Raw genomic sequence first — 19,930 nt, forward strand, 5'->3', positions numbered from 1 at the left:
CGTGCACAAATTATTCAAAATGTGGTGACAAATGCATCAGTATTACCAGCGCTCAATTTAGTAAAACATGGCCTTTATATATTTATAGTTCTGTCTGACTCACCTGAAGCTCTGTAGAAAAGTAGGGACTTGGATGTAAAAACTCTAACTACAGGAGACAAATAATTAACACATGGATACAGAATTAAAACAGAGAAAATTTATTTCTCATTTCATATGCAGAAGTTGGTGGGAATGGGTTAACATTCTCAGTTTTACAAGCAGAATCAAAATGTTTTTAAAATCTATTAGATGTGTCATTGGAATTCGGTAGGCTTAGATTCCGCTGTTCTGACTGAAAGAGCAAAGGTCATTCTCGTAATTAGGGACAGTTTGTGTGACAGATCCCAAATTTCCATATTGTGAGGAACTAACTTATTTACACTTCTTGATATGGTTGAGACACATAGATGTCTGTATTTGCCTGCCTTGGATAAAATTAGCAGATGACGGGGTCATCTAGTTCTAGGTCCCCAGATTCATCAGATGAACCCCACCCCTCACCTCCCTGCTGAGGCTTAGTCACTTCTAGATGGATTTTGTCTCACAGCAAAAGGACACAATTTGGCTTCTGGAAGGCGATGAATGCCGCGTGGATCTCCTGCTGTGTTCTCACATCAGCTTCTCTGGACTTTCTGCAGATTTAATACTAGGGGGCTGGCCACAGAAACTCCAGAAAAAGTCCGGAGCTTCTCACTTGGACATTTGCATTCACACATACAGCCCTTCTAGAGGATCTCCAGAGTTCAGTGCATGTCTGAAAGCATCTATATCTAACGTAGTGACATCACTGGCCTCAGTCCTCAGCTTCACTCTATAGTGTCCGATGAAGTCCTGCCACAAATTCCTGATAGTATGGCTCTGAAGGGAGATGAAATACAATACAATCATTGGGAAACTTCCTTAAAAAAAACATCTAAAGTTGTCAACAGATTTTACAATTTACTACCACAATGAAATTTGTCTTAAGAGTCACAAACCTCTGTCAGGCTCGATAAATGAATGTCTAATGAGGAAGTCCAATACCACCATGGCTGAGTTGGGTTTGAAGTCATCAGTGGCCAGCAGTTCTTTCACCTGGAACCATGACAGGGTGGTCAGAAAGCAGTATTTGTGCTTATATTCTGTATTTATATATCAAAAGTTCTGACAGGGACTGGATAACTGTAATTTGCAAATTTGTCCAGAGATAAGATCAAATCCCACCAACCTCCTTCACAACCACCATGACATGTGGGCTAAATCAATCACTGATCACCATATAGTCCACTATATAGTGAGTTCGTGATTTTGTAGTATTGTCTGGTGTGAACACTTTTATACCCTATATAGTAGACTTATTGTTGCCCACAATGCACTTAGAAAAGTAATGTACAACAAACACTATCAAGCAAAATATGCCATTATGTATTTAACGATTTACCAGAGGACTTTAAACTGCGTCCTGGCTCATAGGGAAATAAAAGGTCTCTTGTCCAAGCCCTTTGTTCCCAGTGTCTTTTAGAGTTGCTGGACTTATCTTCTGTTTTTCAAATTCCTTTATTCTGTTGGTTGCGAGTTTATCAACCTGTCATTTGACTCGTACAGAAAACGACAGACTCTTTTCCACTGCAGCGATTTCGACATGAAATAGTAGGTAAACAAAGTTGTTACTATCACATTCATAGATCCTTGATAGTAGGTTACCTCCAGACTAGATTACTGTAATTATTTATTATCAAGATGTCCAAGTAAGTCTTTGAAAAGCCTCCAGTTGTTACAAAATGCTGCAGCAAGAGTGCTGACAGAAACTAGAAGGAGAGATCATATTACTCCTGTCTTAGCTTCTCTGCATCGGCTCCCTGTAAAAATCTGAATAAAATTCAAGATCCTGCTCCTCCGTTATAAAGCCCTGAACAATCAAGGCCCCTCATATGTCAAAGTGCTCACAACACCATATTATCCAAATAGATGACTTCTCTCTTTAAACACAGGCTCTCTTGTGGTTCCTAGAGTCTGTAAGAGTAGAACGGGAGGTAGAGCCTTCAGCTACCAGGCTCCTCTAGAGTGGAACCAGCTCCCACTCAGGGTTCAGGAGGCAGACACCATCTCTACATTTAAGGTTAGATTTAAAACCCCCCTATTTCTATAAAACCTATAGTTGGTTATGGATCAGGTGAGTCCTGAACCATCTCTTATTAAGGATGCTATAGACAGCTGGGAAAACTCCCATCACACATGCAATAATATTGAAGGTCTCCACCTTACTATGTAAAATGCGTTGGCAACAAATGTAATTTGACGCTATACAATAAAAATGTAATTGTTACACAAAAATACAGTTGAGGGCTAAAAACAAAACCTAGACTCAGTCGTGTGTCTAGGTCTGTAGATGATAACAAAGATATGTTGATATAGGTCTTTGTATGAAATGAGACTGAATCTGAATCTGCTTTAGTCCACTACGGGGTTGACTGTCACAACTACTGTACCAGGCTGTTATGGATGTTGCTGTGTAGAACCCTCATACTGACCATATCAATGGGCAGGAGGTAGAAATCCTGCACCTCTCCATCCCCCACTCTGGGCTTGAACTCGCGAGGAAGCTCCAGATCATAGACAAGCTGACTCTCTGCAAACACCCCCTCTTCATCCTCATAGGTGTAGCTAGAAGGTATATTGGAATAGTTGTTAATGGAATTTAGAGGCTTGCTTTTTACATTCCTAAAGTAGTATCCAAATCTTCTTCAACCCATGGCTGCCCACTGCTCTGTGTGTTCACTGTGTGTGTTGTGTCCTGCTGTGTTCACACGGATGGGTCAAAAGCAGAAGAAAAATTTCCCCCATTTGCATGTAGTGTGTGTGCATGTGTGTGGGACCAATAAAGGAATCTTAATCTTAATTACAGCCCTCAAAACGGCCCATCATGAGGACTCAGGGCATTTAAGATTGCACAGGATGTTGCAGATGACAAGGGAGAGATTAAGATTAAGATATGTTTATTTATACCAAACACATGCACAGACATGCACAACACACCATGCAATGGTAGGTAAATTTAACCTCTCCATTTAACCCATCTGTGTGCAGGACACACAGAGCAGTGAGCGACCATGTACGGCGCTCGGGAGCAGATGTTGGGGGAGTAAGGTGCCTTGCTCAGGGGCACTAGACAGGGTAGGGAGACTCTTGGATTTTTGGACAGATCAATCCAGGTTCGTCTTTTGTTGTCTCTTCATGGAGTCGAACCGGAGACGAAGCAGAGACCTTCTCTGCCCATAGTCCAAGTTTCTGCCACTAGAACACCGCCTCTGCTGGCCATGAGTGTTCCCGGGAATCTTTAGTGTGAACAGTTTGAGAGGTGTTGCCTGTGAAAACCCAGACAGTAGGCATCAGGGCCCCTCATGTCAGGATCCACACCAGAGTAAACGTTGAGAATGTGGGCTGGTTACACTACATACTTTGTTTTGTTACAATTAGGAAAAAGTCTCACCTTACTGTAGCTACAGGACATGCCTTATCAGCAATGGCCGCTGGGATACATGCTTCCTCCTGACATTCTTTCACCAGAGTATATTTAACACCAACACCAGCAGATAGACCACCTGCTGCCTACACATCACAACACATCAGCCTCCTTGATTAATTTCTGGAACTCTGAATTTAAAGCCCTTGGAAATGTTATACCAATAATAACCATTCCTTTAATTTACATTATCATTGTATTACTGTTTTCTGTACCTGCTATGGAATCAGGTCAAATTACTACTCACCAGATTGTCCAGAAGTCCAGGGAATGTCTGCTTAGTTTTGGAGCGTCGAGCCAGCCACATACTGACTTCCCCACTGTCACTGACGGTGTAACCATTGATATGGACTCCATACCGTTTCACCCCAAAAAGACCTGGAGTACAGTATTACAGTCAGCTCATGCATGTTATCACTGAGCAAACCTAACACGGTGCTGCCACAGCGAGACTAAACTTACTCGTAGCTGCTCTTTCCATCCACATCAGAGGAGGATCTGAAAATGTTGGCATCACACTATACTTCTGAAAGATGAGAAGGTCTCATTTTTACTCTGATAAATTATAAATGTACAGTGTGCAAACTGTGGTTTTCTGATTTTTATAGTCAAAGGTATAATATATGAGATGGAATAAACTACCATAACTCTCATTATGCTTTTCAGGTCAATCAGTCAGAATTACCATTGATTTTAAGGAATCATGAATGTTCACAACAAATCTAATGGAAATTCAGCCATTGGTTGACAAAATCACAAGTTATTATGATTGACATGAGAATGCTGTTCAAAAATAGTCAGAAATGTAATGGGATCTTCCTCTGCACACAATGAAAGTGTAGGCTTACGATATCATTAAAATACACATTAGGGTTCATTTACCATGAATATCTGCTGAACTGAATGAAAAACTAGTCATTCATTTTCCAAATGTCTTGCTCTAAATCAGAATGGACTGCACCAGAAAGATGTAGACTACCACCTGAGGATGGTTCACATTTCACCTGCATTATTACTTAACCTTGTAGCTCTGTCAAAATCTAATTTAAAAACTCTCAGAAGACGTGATGTTTTTCCCATGGGTTTGTTTGGTTGATGGCTGTGGCTGAGGGGTAGAGTGGTCGTCCATGCATGCAGAAGTGTCCTTGGGCAAGATGCTGAACCCTGAATGGCCCCCCATAGAATAACAAAGTACTGCAAATAGATGCACTGTATGAATGTGTGTGTGAATGAGCAAATGCAAAACTGTACTGTAAAGCGCTTTGAGTGGTCATCAAGACTAGAAACTAGGGTATTTTAGCTAAGTTTGTATTTTGCTAACATTGTAAATATCCAAATTTATTATGGTCTGTTAAATTCGACTGCCTCAGCTTGAATAACAAACGTGGGAAGATTCAAGCAGCTATTTACTAGACCTAAGAGCATTTTCCAGGGTTAGGGTAAAAACGTTATTTTAACTATTTGTTAATCACTTTGTGTTGAAAAGTGCTCTATATATAAAGTTATCGTTATAGGAGTCATCAGCAACGTTTGTGTGTGTGTGTGTGTGTGTGTGAATGAGACCTCGTCCCTCCATCCTCTGAGGCAGCTCAGGGACGCCTCATGTCTGAGGGACTGCAGGACAACGTCCACAGCCTCTGATCTCCTCCCGTATGAGTCCAGACTGTGACAGAGCGTCACTGCGCCATCGTGTGGCGGATTGAACACGTCTGGATACCGTGTCAACAGCGCAGCCACGTGAGGAGGAATCCAACCGACCTGCGCAGAGTCGATCTCAAACCTGCAGCAGCTGACACGAGAGGAGCCTGTGGACACACAGAGAGGAAGGTGTCACTGTCAAACCCTCCCACCACCCCCATGTTGTCACATCTCCACACAGTACCACTGGTCTACCTGCTGAGTAAAAGTTATTCATCCGACTGAGGAGTTTGACGATCTTCTCTGACCAGGCAGCGCTAGTCATGTTAAACACAGCTACACTGTAATATCCCAGTTGGACTGGACACGATTAACTATGAGTATCCGCTTCCTGATCATTGTCTTCTTCGTGGACACATAAAGAGCTCCTCACCAATATTTAGCCCGATAGCGCCAAAAAACTGAACTACTGTCGAAACGGGGTTGTCCACGTGTGTCTAGTATATTATAACATCATTTTACTTAAGTGTGTGTGGATGTTGTTAAAACAAGACAAGTCTTTATTAATGCCAGCTTTCCCCAAGATGACAGTTAAACATGACATCCCAGAGTAGGCCTAGAAAAAATAAAACCTTACAGTATAAGTCGAAAGTACATTTAACAACTAAAGGCTATTCAAATAAGATAATAATAATATAAAGTGGATATAAAAGTAAATGCAGAACCGATGTTACCTATTAGAAATAACAATATAAATGAAAAAATATATATAATAATAAGTGGCAGGGAATGATAAAGGAAAAAGTAACATGGAATATTGCATGTGAATAGAACATGATACCTAGCCCTGAGTAATATAACACATGAAGAGAAATATTCTACATGAAAAAACCTAACCCCAAGTGATTTATTATTCGATATTATAAGATAGTCCCACTGGGCCAGTTTCTGCTGTCCCACCTTGGCGTTTGTAAGGAGGAGAAATTGAAGGACACCAATTAACCTATAAGGATAAAGAAGAAGGAATAAGCCAATATTAAATTAGTAGATACTTAGAACAAAGTTACGCAGGATACATTAAAATGTATACTGATGCATCTGAGGACAACAAAGTAGGAAGAGTGGCATGGCAGTGTATAAAGGGGAACTGTGAGCCTTTAATATAGCTTTAAACTGGATTGAAGAAGTAAAACAGAGCAGAGTACTGATATGTTCAGATTACAGCAGTGGCCCTGAAAGCATCAGACATAGTCAGACACAAGACCGGACATAATTCTACAGAGTGCACATACTGTACTGGTAATGAAGAGAAAAGGTTTGTATGGATTCCTGCACACCGGAAAATAAGGGCAGATGCTTCCATAGTACTCAAAGGGAAAGTAAGAGGAGACCAGCAGAGATAAAATAGTAGAGGACAATAATAACAACAGTAAGGTTTGCTGTTGCGGGTCTAAACAGTACTCTAAAGATAAAGGAGACAAAGCCTTTACTGTGAAGGCCACTACCCTTTGGCACAGTCACAGATTAGACTGAACGGCAGTTCTGTCTTACTTCTTAAGAAACATCTTTAAGTTAAAATCTTGAGACCATATAGTGTATGATTCCGACCCTCACTCTTTTCCAGACGGTGGCGCTATTGTATCGATAAGTAGTTGGCCAACCGCGGTTAAATATCAGAAGAAGAAGGAGCCCCCCCTCCCCCCCCCCACCACCAGAAGAAGAGACAGAAGAAGAGATGAAGTGTTTTCTACGAACAGAGTTGGATAAGAAACCCATCGTGTTTGAAAGAGAAATAAAACACCTGCACTTATGTACCGCAGCATTCTTCTGTTAGCTAGCTCACTGGATAGGTCCGAACAAAGCTAGCTAGCTAGCTAACATCCTGTCACGCTTTACCCTTCGATTTGATCAGCGACCGAGGAGCGACTGGTTCAATCAAGAAGAAGTAAAAAGGTAAGATGTATTCAGTATCTGAAATGTGTAGTGCCTTCAGCCCCTCCACGTCCTGATCGCTCTACATCTAAAATGATGACAAACCAGGTTCACACTGCTCCTGACGCACACATGAACAGATGTGATAGACATTCATCAGTAGGCTACACTGTAGTAGTGTCTCCACTAGTCCCACTTTGAATCCTTCACAAGTTTACCCAGTTTTTACTCAACCCTTGTAGTGGTGGACCCTTGGAATGAGACAGACAAAACATTAGAACACGTGGTTTTGTTCATGATCTGTTTCTACCAAATATGGCTGGATATTATAAATCGATTATCACTCGAAGTAAATAACATTCTGACCTTAAACATTTCCCATTTATTGTTTTATTTTGATATCTAAATTCATCTACTTCTGGTATAGTTAACATGATAATCCTCATGGGTAAATATCATATTCTTTGTAGTAAATGGAGAAATTCCCAGCCCCAAAAGATTTTACACTATTGTGTTTATCACATGAACGACCAGTATCTACACTGGGGTCTGTCCCTAAAGTGGACTGTAGAACTAACACAGCTTTAAGATCTAACACCACCCCAGTTTTTCAGCAGATAGACTCCCACATTCTTTCCCATTGTGTTTTGCATTTTCCTCTTTTTTTTTGACATGGTTCAGGCTCTGATGTAAACGTACTGCTACTGAGGAAACCCTTTATTTTGACTTCCTCAACTTTTTCTATATTATATAGATGCAGATTTTTAATAACAAATTGATAACTTCAAATGATCTGCTTTCATATCCTGTTGGTTGTGAAGGGCCACTGTCTGTGATGGCTTCAGAGGTCAGTATGCAGGAGATGAGTGAGGTGGTAATTGTCACCTTACCAGAAAGTGTGGCCGAAGACCTCCCCTCTGTGATGGAGGAGGATAAAGCAGTGCTGGTGACCACACAGCTGAGCCCTCAGCCAGGGTAAGGTGCACACAGCGCACACACAGTACTTTGGCTGTCAGCAAAGATACACTGGACACAGTATGCTGAATTAATGAGGATAATCACTATTGTTCACTTTGCTAAACAGAAACTTAAAGACTATCTGAATTGTCATTCCAGGGAGGAGGTCCTCACAGTAGCACCAGTGGAGGCGGAAGCTGAGGCCAGCATATCAGATGCACTGGCAAAGGAGGAGGCAATCATTGGTAATGCGACCTTCAGGACTTTGTTACACCTTTTTTAGACATGAACTCTGGAGAATGTCCACACAAGGGGGCCTGGACTTAATCTGGAGTTAGTCTTTCACATATGAGGAACTCAGCAGGAGACTGTCCAGTAAAGCTGCTTGCCGACATGCACTGAACTCTGGAGATCCTAGAGGTCCTCTGTGCATTCTACAGATGGGCTGTTTGTGTGAAGGCAAATGTCGAAGTCAGAGTCTCCGCCTTTCTGCGGACAGGACTTTCTCCTGCCAGCCCCCTAGTATAAAGCATCCAGAAAGTCAGAATTTAGTCAGTGTATATCTCAAAGCAGCTCATGTAAAATGTAGCAGACACAAGGCCTTTCAGTAGATTAGATTATAGCTACTGAAACTCCCCCTTCTTTGAGATTTGTAATTCACTGCACTGCGGTGGTTATCAGTGATGTTCTGCTACTATAGAGTGTTTGTGCAGTAAATTAAATAAACAAATTACTACAGGGATCTGTGGCTTCGGCCCAGGCTGGTGGCCTGATATCCGGTTCCTCCTGTCCACATATCTAGAAGCTGAACCAAGTGGCTTGTGATAGACTGGTCAGACTAGTACTTTACATGAATTCTTGCTACCATTGTTGTGTGAATAGGTTAATGCCCATTGTAAAATGCTTTCTATATAAAAAAAAAGCCTCTCCGACATTAATGACAACGCTGTATGTTTCAGGCAGTCTCTTCTAGTTTCATGATTTAAATCACAGGATATTGAAAAAAAAATTGTATCAGCAGCTGAAAGAAATGACTGGATGTTTGTAAGAGGTTGTTTCTGTCTCTGGCTCTGCAGTGAAGTTAACTGAAGAGGTGGATGTGGAGGCTGATATCTTCTACCCAATCACCTGCGGAGACGCCAAAGCCACACTGGTTTGGAAGAAGTTTGTCTGCCCAGGGATCAATGTGAAATGTGTCCAGGTAGAGTTTAAAATCACATTCCTCAGCACATTAAAGGTATAGATTAGATTCACAACTTTTTCTCAAACGCAACACAAACGGTTTATTTTCCCTTTTTATCAGTTCAACGAGCAGCTCATCAGCCCAAAGGAGTTTGTGTGTTTAGCAGGGAAATCCACTCTGAAGGATTGGAAGAGAGCCATTCGCCTCAACAGCACCATGCTCAGGTCTGGATCAACACGATAAGCTCACCATGAATTTTACTTGATATTATTGGATACAGCCTCACCCTGCCTCCTTAACAGATGCAGCATTTATTCCACAAATTGTAAGTCTAATTTAAAGTCTAGTTCAAAGTGAGGTTAATCATCGGTTTAAATCCAGGACTTCTCACTTATACACTTTTTAAAGTGTTTCAAGGATTAGTCATATTTAAATGTCTTCTTCTGACTTGATCATTTCGCAGAATTATTGCAGGAATTTGGCTCCAGGGAACTGCTGTGGCTTAAAATGAACATTTATAGTCACAGTAATTCTGACATTTTCCTGATTTCTCTGAAATTATTCAGCGATCTTGATAAAAGGAAGTATGTCTGCATTGGTGCATTGCTCATCAAGGAGGATAGTAGTTTTAGATTTAAGGGCAAAGACAAAGAAAAATAAACAGGGTTATGTAGATGACTTATTTTGTATGTCAATAGATTTGCCCCCATAAACATTGTGATTCCAGTGAGTATTTTGAGTGTATTTTGAGTTATAATGAATTTGCCAAAAATGGAACAAAACAAATATTAAACCACATAAAATATGACTTCAACCAGGATATTTTTTTATTGCTTATTTAAATTCTGTTGGACACAATAATCGGATAGAAGAAATCTGATGAAATGACAGAGCTAACTCCAGGCCATCCCTGTCATCAGTGGTTGATGACAGTCAACAAATGTGCCTCAAGATGTCACTGTTCTATCACAAATGGTTGTCGGTAAACTCCAGCAGTGCAGCCAGTTGTTTTGTATAATCAATAAATCATATTTCATATCACAGGAAGATCATGGACTCAGGGGAACTGGACTTCTACCAGCATTCAAAGGTCTGTTCCAACACCTGCCGCAGCACTAAGATAGACCTAGTGGGAACAAAAGTGTCCCTCAGCAGCGATCAATCAGCTGACCTGGTGTCTGCCACCCCCTCCTCAGCTGACTGTAAGTTCTACAGCTCCACACTTCGCACTACCCAACGAGTCATTCTGATCTTAGTGCATATAGTATGTATAGATGGTATTTATCATCCCATGGGCCCACCACCTGTGGGAAGACCCGTTGGGGTCGGGTGCGCAGCCACATGGGTGGCAGCGAAGGTCAGGGGTCTCGACAGACCAGACCCGGGTGGCAGAAGCTGGCTCTGGGGACGTGGAACGTCACCTCGCTGTGGGGAAAGGAACCGGAGCTTGTGAGGGAGGTGGAGCGCTATCAGTTAGATCTGGTGGGGCTTACCTCCACGCACAGTCTCAGCTCTGGTACCGTACTCCTGGATAAGGGTTGGACTCTATTCTTCTCCGGAGTTGCCGAGGGCGTGAGGCGCCGGGCGGGTGTGGGGATACTCATAAATCCCCGGCTGAGCGCCGCGGTGTTGGAGTTTACCCCGGTAGACGAGAGGGTCGCCTCCCTGCGCCTAAGGGTTGTAGGGGGGAAAACTCTGACTGTTGTTTGTGCGTATGCACCAAACAGCAGCTCAGAGTACTCGGCCTTCTTGGAGACCCTGAATGGAGTCCTGTATGGGGCTCCAGTAGGGGACTCCGTAGTTCTGCTGGGTGACTTCAACGCCCACGTGGGCAACGATGGAGACACCTGGAGAGGCGTGGTGGGGAGGAACGGCCTCCCTGATCTAAACCCGAGCGGTCGTTTGTTATTGGACTTCTGTGCTAGTCATGGATTATCCATAACAAACACCATGTTCGAACATAAGGGTGCTCATAAGTGTACCTGGTACCAGAGTACCCTAGGCCGAAGATCAATGATCGATTTTGTGATTGTGTCATCTGATCTGAGGCCACATGTTTTGGACACTCGGGTAAAGAGAGGGGCGGAACTGTCAACCGACCACCATCTGGTTGTGAGTTGGATCAGGGAATGGGGGAAATTTCCGGATAGACCTGGTAAGCCCAAACGAGTAGTGCGGGTGAACTGGGAACGTCTGGAGGAGGCCCCCGTCCTAGGTATCTTCAACTCACACCTCCGGCGGAGTTTTTCTGGCATTCCTCTGGAGGTTGGGGGCATTGAGCCGGAGTGGGCGGTGTTCAAAGCCTCCATTGCTGAAGCTGCGGTGGCTAGCTGTGGCCTCAGGGTCTTAGGCTCCTCAAGGGGCGGTAACCCTCGGACACCGTGGTGGACACCGGTGGTCAGGGAAGCCGTCCGATTGAAGAAGGAGGCCTTCCGGGATATGATATCCTGGAGGACTCCGGACTCGGTTGCAGGGTACCGACAGGCCCGAAGGGCTGCAGCTGCTGCCGTGTCGGAGGCTAAGCAGCGGGTGTGGGAGAAGTTCGGAGAGGCCATGGAGAAGGACTTTCGGTCGGCACCAAAGTGTTTCTGGAAGACTATCCGGCACCTCAGGAGGGGGAAACGGGGAACCATCCAAGCTGTGTACAGTAAGGATGGGACTCTGTTGACCTCAACTGAGGAGGTCGTCGGACGTTGGAAGGAACACTTTGAGGAACTCCTGAATCCGAATAACACGCCCTCTATGTTGGAGGCAGAGCTTGAGGTTGATGGTGTTTCGTCGTCAATTTCCCTGGTGGAGGTCACTGAGTTAGTCAAACATCTCCGCAGTGGCAAAGCCCCAGGGATTGATGAGATCCAGCCAGAAATGCTAAAGGCTCTGGGTGTTGAGGGGCTGTCATGGTTGACACGCCTATTCAACATCGCGTGGGAGTCGGGTACAGTGCCAAAGGAGTGGCAAACCGGGGTGGTGGTTCCCCTGTTCAAAAAGGGGGACCAGAGAGTGTGTACCAATTACCGGGGTATCACACTTCTCAGCCTCCCTGGTAAAGTCTACTCCAAGGTGCTGGAAAGGAGGGTTCGGCCGATCGTCGAACCTCAGATTGAAGAGGAACAATGCGGTTTTCGCCCCGGACGTGGAACTACGGACCAGCTCTTCACTCTCGCAAGGATCCTGGAGGGGGCCTGGGAGTATGCCCATCCGGTCCACTTGTGTTTTGTGGATCTGGAGAAGGCGTATGACCGGGTCCCCCGGGAGAAACTGTGGGAGGTGCTGCGGGAGTATGGGGTAAGGGGGTCTCTCCTCAGGGCCATCCAATCTCTGTACTCCCAAAGCGAGAGCTGTGTTCGGGTCCTCGGCAGCCAGTCAGTTTCGTTCTCAGTGGGTGCTGGTCTCCGCCAGGGCTGCGCCTTGTCACCAATCCTGTTTGTGATATACATGGACAGGATATCGAGGCGTAGTCGTGGTGGGGAGGGGTTGCAGTTCGGTGGTCTGAGGATCTCGTCACTGCTTTTTGCGGATGATGTGGTCCTCATTGGATCATCGGCTTGTGACCTTCAGCACTCACTGGATCGGCTGGCGGCCGAGTGTGAAGCGGCTGGGATGAGGATCAGCACCGCTAAATCTGAGGCCATGACTCTTAGCAGGAAACCGATGGATTGCTTACTCCGGGTAGGAAATGAGTCCTTAGCCCAAGTGAAGGAGTTCAAGTACCTCGGGGTCTTGTTCGCGAGTGAGGGTACTATGGAGCGTGAGATTGGCCGGAGAATCGGAGCAGCGGGGGCGGTATTGCGTTCGCTTTACCGCACCGTTGTAACGAAAAGAGAGCTGAGCCGCAAGGCAAAGCTCTCGATCTACCGGTCGATCTTCGTTCCTATCCTCACCTATGGTCATGAGGGCTGGGTGATGACCGAAAGGACGAGATCGCGGGTACAAGCGGCCGAGATGAGTTTTCTCAGAAGGGTGGCTGCCGTCTCCCTTAGGGATAGGGTGAGAAGCTCAGTCATCCGTGAGGAACTCGGATTAGAGCCGCTGCTCCTTTACTTAGAAAGGAGTCAGCTGAGGTGGTTCGGGCATCTGGTAAGGATGCCCACTGGGCGCCTCCCTTGGGAGGTTTTCCAGGCACGTCCAGTGGGGAGGAGACCTCGGGGAAGACCCAGGACTAGGTGGAGAGATTATATCTCAACACTGGCCTGGGAACGCCTCGGGATCCCCCCGTCAGAGCTGGTCAATGTGGCCCGGGAAAGGGAAGTCTGGGGCCCCCTGCTTGAGCTGTTCCCCCCGCGACCCGACCCCGGATAAGCGGATGACGATGAGAGGAGATGGTATTTATGTTGCCCTGGTGCATGCTGGGAGGCTTTCCAACAGACCTACATCCAAATTTATAGTCCTCTGAATTCTGATCACCACCTCAACACTACTCATTAAACCTTATAGCAACCCATTAGCCTGGATTATTTAGGCTATGTTTGAAAGAACAGGAGCAAAACATTCCAACACTCAGTCACAGTCGCACTCAAACACACACCGAGCGACGCACAGTCACACACACACTGTCTCTCACACACAGACACACAGTCGCTTGCACACTCACACAAAGAGTGAAAAAGTTTCGCAAGCACTACAACTGTCCGCACTGTAGTCCAGATTAAAAACACAGTGGTCTGATTGTAGTGATGTGGCACAGTGATCTTATCCCATCTATGTTGTAGTGAATGGAACACTAGCCTCGTTTCCTGAGCCAACAGAGGAAACGTCAGAGTGGGTCACAGCCATTGGAGGTGAGCAGCCTTCACAACCATGAGGAATGACCTGAATGAGGGAAGCGTTTTGACTTGTTATGATGCAATACATTTGTGTGTGTATGCGTTCAGAGGACTCTGTGGTGTTCTGGCGTGCTGTGAAGGAGGCAGGACTGCTGGAGGAGGTGGTGGAGGACTTTCAGAAGGAGCTGCAGGAGGTGCTGAAGGGGCTTCAGGAGAGAGTGTGTGACCCACCACTACAAGTCAAAGGTTAGGGATACCCACACACAAGTTAGGTTGGCTTTATGAAACATGATGCTCAAGTGATCCCTGTCTTTGATTTTTGTGGAGAAAGACAAAGACCTACTTTTAAAATCAACATTTTACAAACTCCACACACAACTCCTCGCCGGTCAAACAGCACAGCCCAGTTCAGCTTGTGTAGTGGCAAAACATTGTGATTATGGGTTTGTCCTGTACCCATCTATCCCAACGTTATATTGTTTCACCACAATGTGAGTTGCAGTGCAGTCTGTCAGACTCGGAGCCTGGCTTCCAGAAAATAAATCCCCAAAAGTTGTCAGGTTTGCATTTAATTGCAAAAATATATATATATATCTGCCGTGAAAAGTCTATTTTTCAACATCCCACAGAGAAACGTCCTGTACTATCACATGCTATATGAAAAGACATGTGCTTGATATGTTTGTAACGTCCGCCACAACATCAACACTGATCATCACATAATCATAGTTGCAAATTGATTCTGTTATTCACCTCCAAGACCCTCTTCCTTACTCTCCTCCTTCTCTTACACATGACACACACACACACTGACACATGCACCAAATTAGTTTGGTTGTAATATTCGTTAACTTGCTAAATAGTCTCTAAAACAGACATGAGAAAAAGTTGTGACAAGATTGTGATCCCCCCTGAAGAAAAAATAATGATATGATATTTCTGCCATATCGAGTTTGTACAAAAGCCTGTTTAACAAGGTCACTTATACAATTAAGTGAGTTCTACCACTAAGTAATGTTTTAGTGTTTTTTGACTACAGGCCTTTATCACAAGAGACATTTTGTGATGAAATCAGTAGATTTGCCATATAATATCTAACAAGGCTGTATGCCATTGAACCTGAATTGTTTGTTTTTTCAGATGCAGTTTTGCTGAACAATATCGTGCAGAACTTTGGGATGCTGGACCTGGTGAAGAAGGTTCTGGCCAGTCATAAGAGCCAGATGGACCGTTACAGAGAGCAGTACACTCGCAGCCTTGCTGGTCAGTAGGAGAATCCTCAGTGGAGTCCCCACTCTCAAAATAGTTATTTTTAGAGGCTTGACTCATTTATTCAGCTCTGCCCTCTAGTCTGTATGAAAGGATATTAGAAATCATGTGTGTGTGTGCGCTTTCTTCTTCTGCAGCTCTGGAGCAGCAGTGTGATGAGCACAGGAAGCGAGCCAAGGAGCTGAAGAGTAAATCCCAGCACCTCAACAACGTCCTGATGACCCTCACCCCAGTCCCATTAACCCCCCCACCCAAGCGTCCCCGACTGACCCGCACCGTCTCCGGTCCAGCCAAGGTCAGCACTACTCCTACCCAGATCACTCTGCCTTTCAACCAGCTTGCCGGCCTGCCATTGGGCAAGGTTCTGACCATGGCAGGAGCCCAAGCCGGCACCAACCTGGGTGGCTACACTCTGCTGACCTCCACACTTTCTGGGTCAGAGCTGATGAATGACTCCTCTAACTTGACTGTGCTGTCCACGACGGCAGGGCAGGATGGCGCGGCCAGCGGCTCCGCGGCCTCCACGACCTTCGTTAAGATGGTTGGCCCTCAGTTTCAGCTGGTGACGCTGCCAGCCACACTGCAGAGCCTGACCCCCTCACAGAGCATGGCCATCCAACAGCAGGTCAGCAGCATTGGTGTGTTGGACGCCACGGCAACCTTTGACGATTCACAAGAGGAAGCCCAGGCTGAGGGGGATGACGAAGGTCAGCCAGAGCAGGTTAAAGAAGAAAATGTGGAGCAGGTGGTGGAGAGGCAGTGAGACAAAGGACAGCTGTTCTCTCCCCCGTCTCCAAAGCCCCCCCCCCACCCACCCTTATTTCATAATTTGGATTGAATGTGAATTTCCTGTGATGTTTGAGGACCCAGTTCATCTTTTACAGATCCTTGAGTGTTCATTTATAATTTCACACAACCCATAAGTCTTCCTTTAATATGCCCTTCACATTTCAAGATACTTACATTTCTGTTTGGCATCTGGTAGTGAGCTGGGTGTATATTGATTGTGATTTTACTGTAAATACGTTTTTGTACCTAATATATTTGATACAGTTGTATGAATTTGTTTCATGTAGACTGTAAAATGAGCTTTCTTCAGTTTAATAAATGCTCAATTTCTGATGAAAAAGTGTCCATTATTACATATCATAAATGTTAATCTTTTCATGAGTTTGTAGTGGAGGTGTAAACAGAGATAAATCGAGACAGGGATTTGTATCACTACACAGCATTGTGTCTCTCGAAAAACTTCAGGTCCAGTCATCAGCCTTTTTTTCTGGACTTTTCAGTTGTATCTTAATATCCTCAATACAGGCTGTTGCTCAGTTGTTTTGAACGTGTGTTTGCTGTAAACAAATGATTGAGGGTTCATCCACTCACCCCGTCTTACCCACTGCTTGCACAGTGTACCTGTAGACTTTGGGTCAGTCAGACAAACTATTCTTATTTTCTTTTACATGAACGGAGCGTTTGAGATCAAATTGGGGGCGAATGTGATTTGATTTGGCCACAAGATGGCGCCATACTTTTAATGTTGAGAGAATAGTCAGACTTGAAGTGGTTGTCTCCAGATGTGGCCCTCCGTCATGTAACTGCTCTGCTTTTGAATCAAGGGGAAAGAAGACATCTGTCGCTCATCATCTCTTCATCACACTTTAGATGGATGAAGAAAGCAGCAAATGCTAATGTTGGTTTTGCAGGAAATGTCCTCTTGAAGAACTGAGTGAGGTAACAGGATTGATGCTTCGTCACCAAGAAAAATGTAAATAAGACAAAACATATTAGTTTAAATAATTCGAACGGTGAATGGTTGGTTGTATATGATTCCGTGGACCATAGGAAATCTTTTTTAACTAATTTAGTTGGACTTTTTTAAACTTCTAACTCAATGTTTCGGGTTATACAAAATATTTGTCAAATTATAAAATCTGTGTGAATCTGGCATCCCCTTATTTTCTTTCTTAATAGTTTGTATTGCTTTATAGGTGAAGTAGGTGAATACAACCATACCATTAGCTGTAATAATGAGCCAAAAGCACAATTAACGTGTATATGTATTTTCAGTGCACATGATGTGTGATGTGAATATCAGAGCGTGTTTAGGGGATCTTATAAAATACATCTCCTCTGGTCGTGTCCAGGTTCTGAGCTGTCGAACAAGGTACATTAATACATGTGGTGAACTCTGAAGGCAGGCTGGCACTGAGGCTGAAATCAGTGGAACATTTCATGGTTTTAATAAACAAGCATCTTTTATTGAAAGAGACTATACTGAGGACAACACAGAGTATACACAGAAGGCGGTAGAGTAGGCTACAAGTATAGTACGCAGGCATATGATACTCGTGGAAATATGGTGGCGCTTCGGATGAACCAGCACGAGTTCCTTCCAGTGTTAGTTTGATTTTTTTATAGGCTCAGATCATCGTAGGAGGAATAGGGCTCCTCCACTGAGCGCACAGAGATTTTGAAGTGGCGCCGCAAAAAGCCTCCGTAGCGCTTGTCCCACTTCAAGTTGTTTAACTTTGGTCGGATCCTCCTCATGAAGCCTCCGTAGCGCTTCTGCAGCTCCTCGGGCTCCTGGCTCTCCTGCTCCGCCGAGCTACTCCTCCTTGATTTGGGGCCGAATTTGCGTAAAAAGCCGCCGTAGCGTTTACTGTAAGTGCGCTGCAGCGTCGGGTCCTCTGGTGCGTCGTGCTCGTCTCGCTCCTCCAGGCTCTTCAACAAGTCCTCGTATTTCTGGGGCAGCGCGACGGGCTTCATGATGTAGTTGTCGCGCACCGGCGATCTGAAGATTTTGTTCTTGTTCTTGTCGATTCTCTTGATGAAGCCGCCGTAGCGTTTGACCAGTTCCGTCTGCTGCCGCTCCTCCTCCTCCGCGCCCTCATCCTGGATGAAGTCCGCAAGCCCCGGCACCTGGACGCAGCTCTGCGCCTCACACTCCGCACTGCACGACTGCAGGACACACACACACACACACACACACACACACACACACACACACACACACACAGAAGAGTGTGAGATCATGCTCGCGTCAGATTTACTCTTTAAAACATAAGACCACAGCTCCACCTCGCACGTTATAGGCAAGACATAGCAGTTTTATTTATAAATAAGGTAGCTGTACAGGGGTTAAACAAACAAACAAACATAAAAACAAAACAATTTAAAATCAGAAAGAACAGTTTAAAAAATGTTCTATCTTTGAGGCGCCATCTTCCATCCTTGTTCATATGACTCAAACCTATTGTTACTCCACTGATATTGTGTCTCACTTAGGATATTTATTTTCTCATTATTCATTCGGAATAATCAAAAGCACGATAACACAAGTAAAAGTAAAGTTTTTATAGTCACTTACATATAGCACTTTGTAGTTTGGCTTTCTTGAAGAAAATAGTACTCTCTCGATTCTTGTTGTTCTGGGTTTGTACCCTCATGGTTGAATGCACTTATTGTAAGTCGCTGGATAAAAGCGTCAGCTAATTGAAAGGTTATAGACAAATTTATTAATCATCACTTTTGGATGTTAGAATTTTCATGATCACTAAAGTTTGAGGTCCTCCTATTTGTAGATGAGGCTTGTACAAAAAAGTAAAAAAGGCGCAGTTATGGCCTGGGGCGTAGGTCTTACCAGACCGCTGCTGCTGCTGCTGCTGCTGCTGCCGCTGAAAGCTGCGTCGGAGCTGAGGACTTGCTGAAAACATTTCTGACAGAGTGAAGAGCAGTCTGAATGAATGGAGGACGGCAAGCTCAGGATCAGCACCAGGACATACCACTCCATTCTTCAGCCGGTCCTTGACACACACACACAAACACAGAGAGAGAGTCATGAGTACATTAGGCTCAGAATCAATTTTTTTGTTGGTGAAATATATCACCAAATATTGATAAACAACTTCACTCAATGTCAATTACAATCAAATATTATTAATTTAGAGCGCTTTAAACATTTCTCATGAGAATACTTTACTTGTATTGACCACGTCGACTTGTACACTGCGTACTGGCGCACTGGTGCCAAGTCTTTCCATCATAACCTCTTGTTTAAGCACAGATGCAATACACGTGGTCTAAATTACAGTTTCACAAAGAAAAGTCACAGTCAGTACCTCAGGAGTTGGAGATACTTCCAGGCGCGTTAAGACTCGCAGGGGCGCATCTACCATCAAGTGCAAGCTCACTGTCCGCTCTCCTGCGACGTGCTGCGCTGCGCCTTCTTTTTATCGCCGGAGACTTGGCTGTGTCACCGCCGCGCATCAGAGCAGATTCTATTAACGGACCAATGGGAGGGCAATAAAGTGCGTAAATAATCCCACCGCCTCCCCGCTCCTGGAGTTTTTAACAACGCCCACACAGAGACAGGAGACACATCATCATCATCATCATCATCATCATCATCATCATCATCATCACCTTTGTAATTCATCTCTGTAAATCACACAACAGTAGGACTAAAATGGTTTGATGTAGAGATGTATATGGAAAAAACTGATCCAAAATTACTTACTGTAAGTCTAATTAGTCTGGGTTAAAATAAAAACTGTGACTGACCCTATATCAGCCAAACCAAAGCAGAAACCTGACACAGCAGGGAGGATCCAAAAATTAACCAAAGTCCAAACTCAGGTTTATCTATTC

The 19,930-nt window shown here is 44.5% G+C and overlaps 3 protein-coding genes across 3 annotated transcripts; 1 reads left to right on the plus strand and 2 right to left on the minus strand.

The window, feature by feature from the left end:
• Nucleotides 1-184: 184 nt before the first annotated feature.
• On the minus strand, nt 185-5,597 carry tpk2 (thiamin pyrophosphokinase 2). The gene is made up of 8 exons (XM_062391119.1): nt 5,438-5,597; nt 5,108-5,349; nt 4,007-4,070; nt 3,792-3,922; nt 3,512-3,630; nt 2,553-2,685; nt 1,020-1,116; nt 185-900 (listed from the first exon to the last, which is right to left on the minus strand). Exons 1-8 carry the CDS (start codon nt 5,505-5,507, stop codon nt 854-856), a joined length of 903 nt encoding a protein of 300 aa, XP_062247103.1. The 5' UTR covers nt 5,508-5,597; the 3' UTR covers nt 185-853.
• A 1,291-nt stretch (nt 5,598-6,888) lies between these two features.
• On the plus strand, nt 6,889-16,103 carry gmeb2 (glucocorticoid modulatory element binding protein 2). Its single transcript, XM_062392402.1, has 10 exons — nt 6,889-7,135; nt 7,936-8,089; nt 8,231-8,316; nt 9,148-9,272; nt 9,375-9,478; nt 10,299-10,456; nt 13,964-14,032; nt 14,126-14,263; nt 15,158-15,280; nt 15,424-16,103. The coding sequence occupies exons 2-10, from the start codon at nt 7,950-7,952 to the stop codon at nt 16,047-16,049; spliced, it is 1,569 nt and encodes a 522-aa protein (XP_062248386.1). The 5' UTR covers nt 6,889-7,135; nt 7,936-7,949; the 3' UTR covers nt 16,050-16,103.
• A 1,433-nt stretch (nt 16,104-17,536) lies between these two features.
• pdyn (prodynorphin) lies at nt 17,537-19,508 on the minus strand. Its single transcript, XM_062392348.1, has 3 exons — nt 19,402-19,508; nt 18,924-19,086; nt 17,537-18,241 (listed from the first exon to the last, which is right to left on the minus strand). Exons 2-3 carry the CDS (start codon nt 19,071-19,073, stop codon nt 17,696-17,698), a joined length of 696 nt encoding a protein of 231 aa, XP_062248332.1. The 5' UTR covers nt 19,074-19,086; nt 19,402-19,508; the 3' UTR covers nt 17,537-17,695.
• Nucleotides 19,509-19,930: the final 422 nt, after the last annotated feature.

Source organism: Platichthys flesus, chromosome 7 (assembly GCF_949316205.1).
Source record: "Platichthys flesus chromosome 7, fPlaFle2.1, whole genome shotgun sequence".
Classification (NCBI taxonomy): Eukaryota; Metazoa; Chordata; class Actinopteri; order Pleuronectiformes; family Pleuronectidae; genus Platichthys; species Platichthys flesus.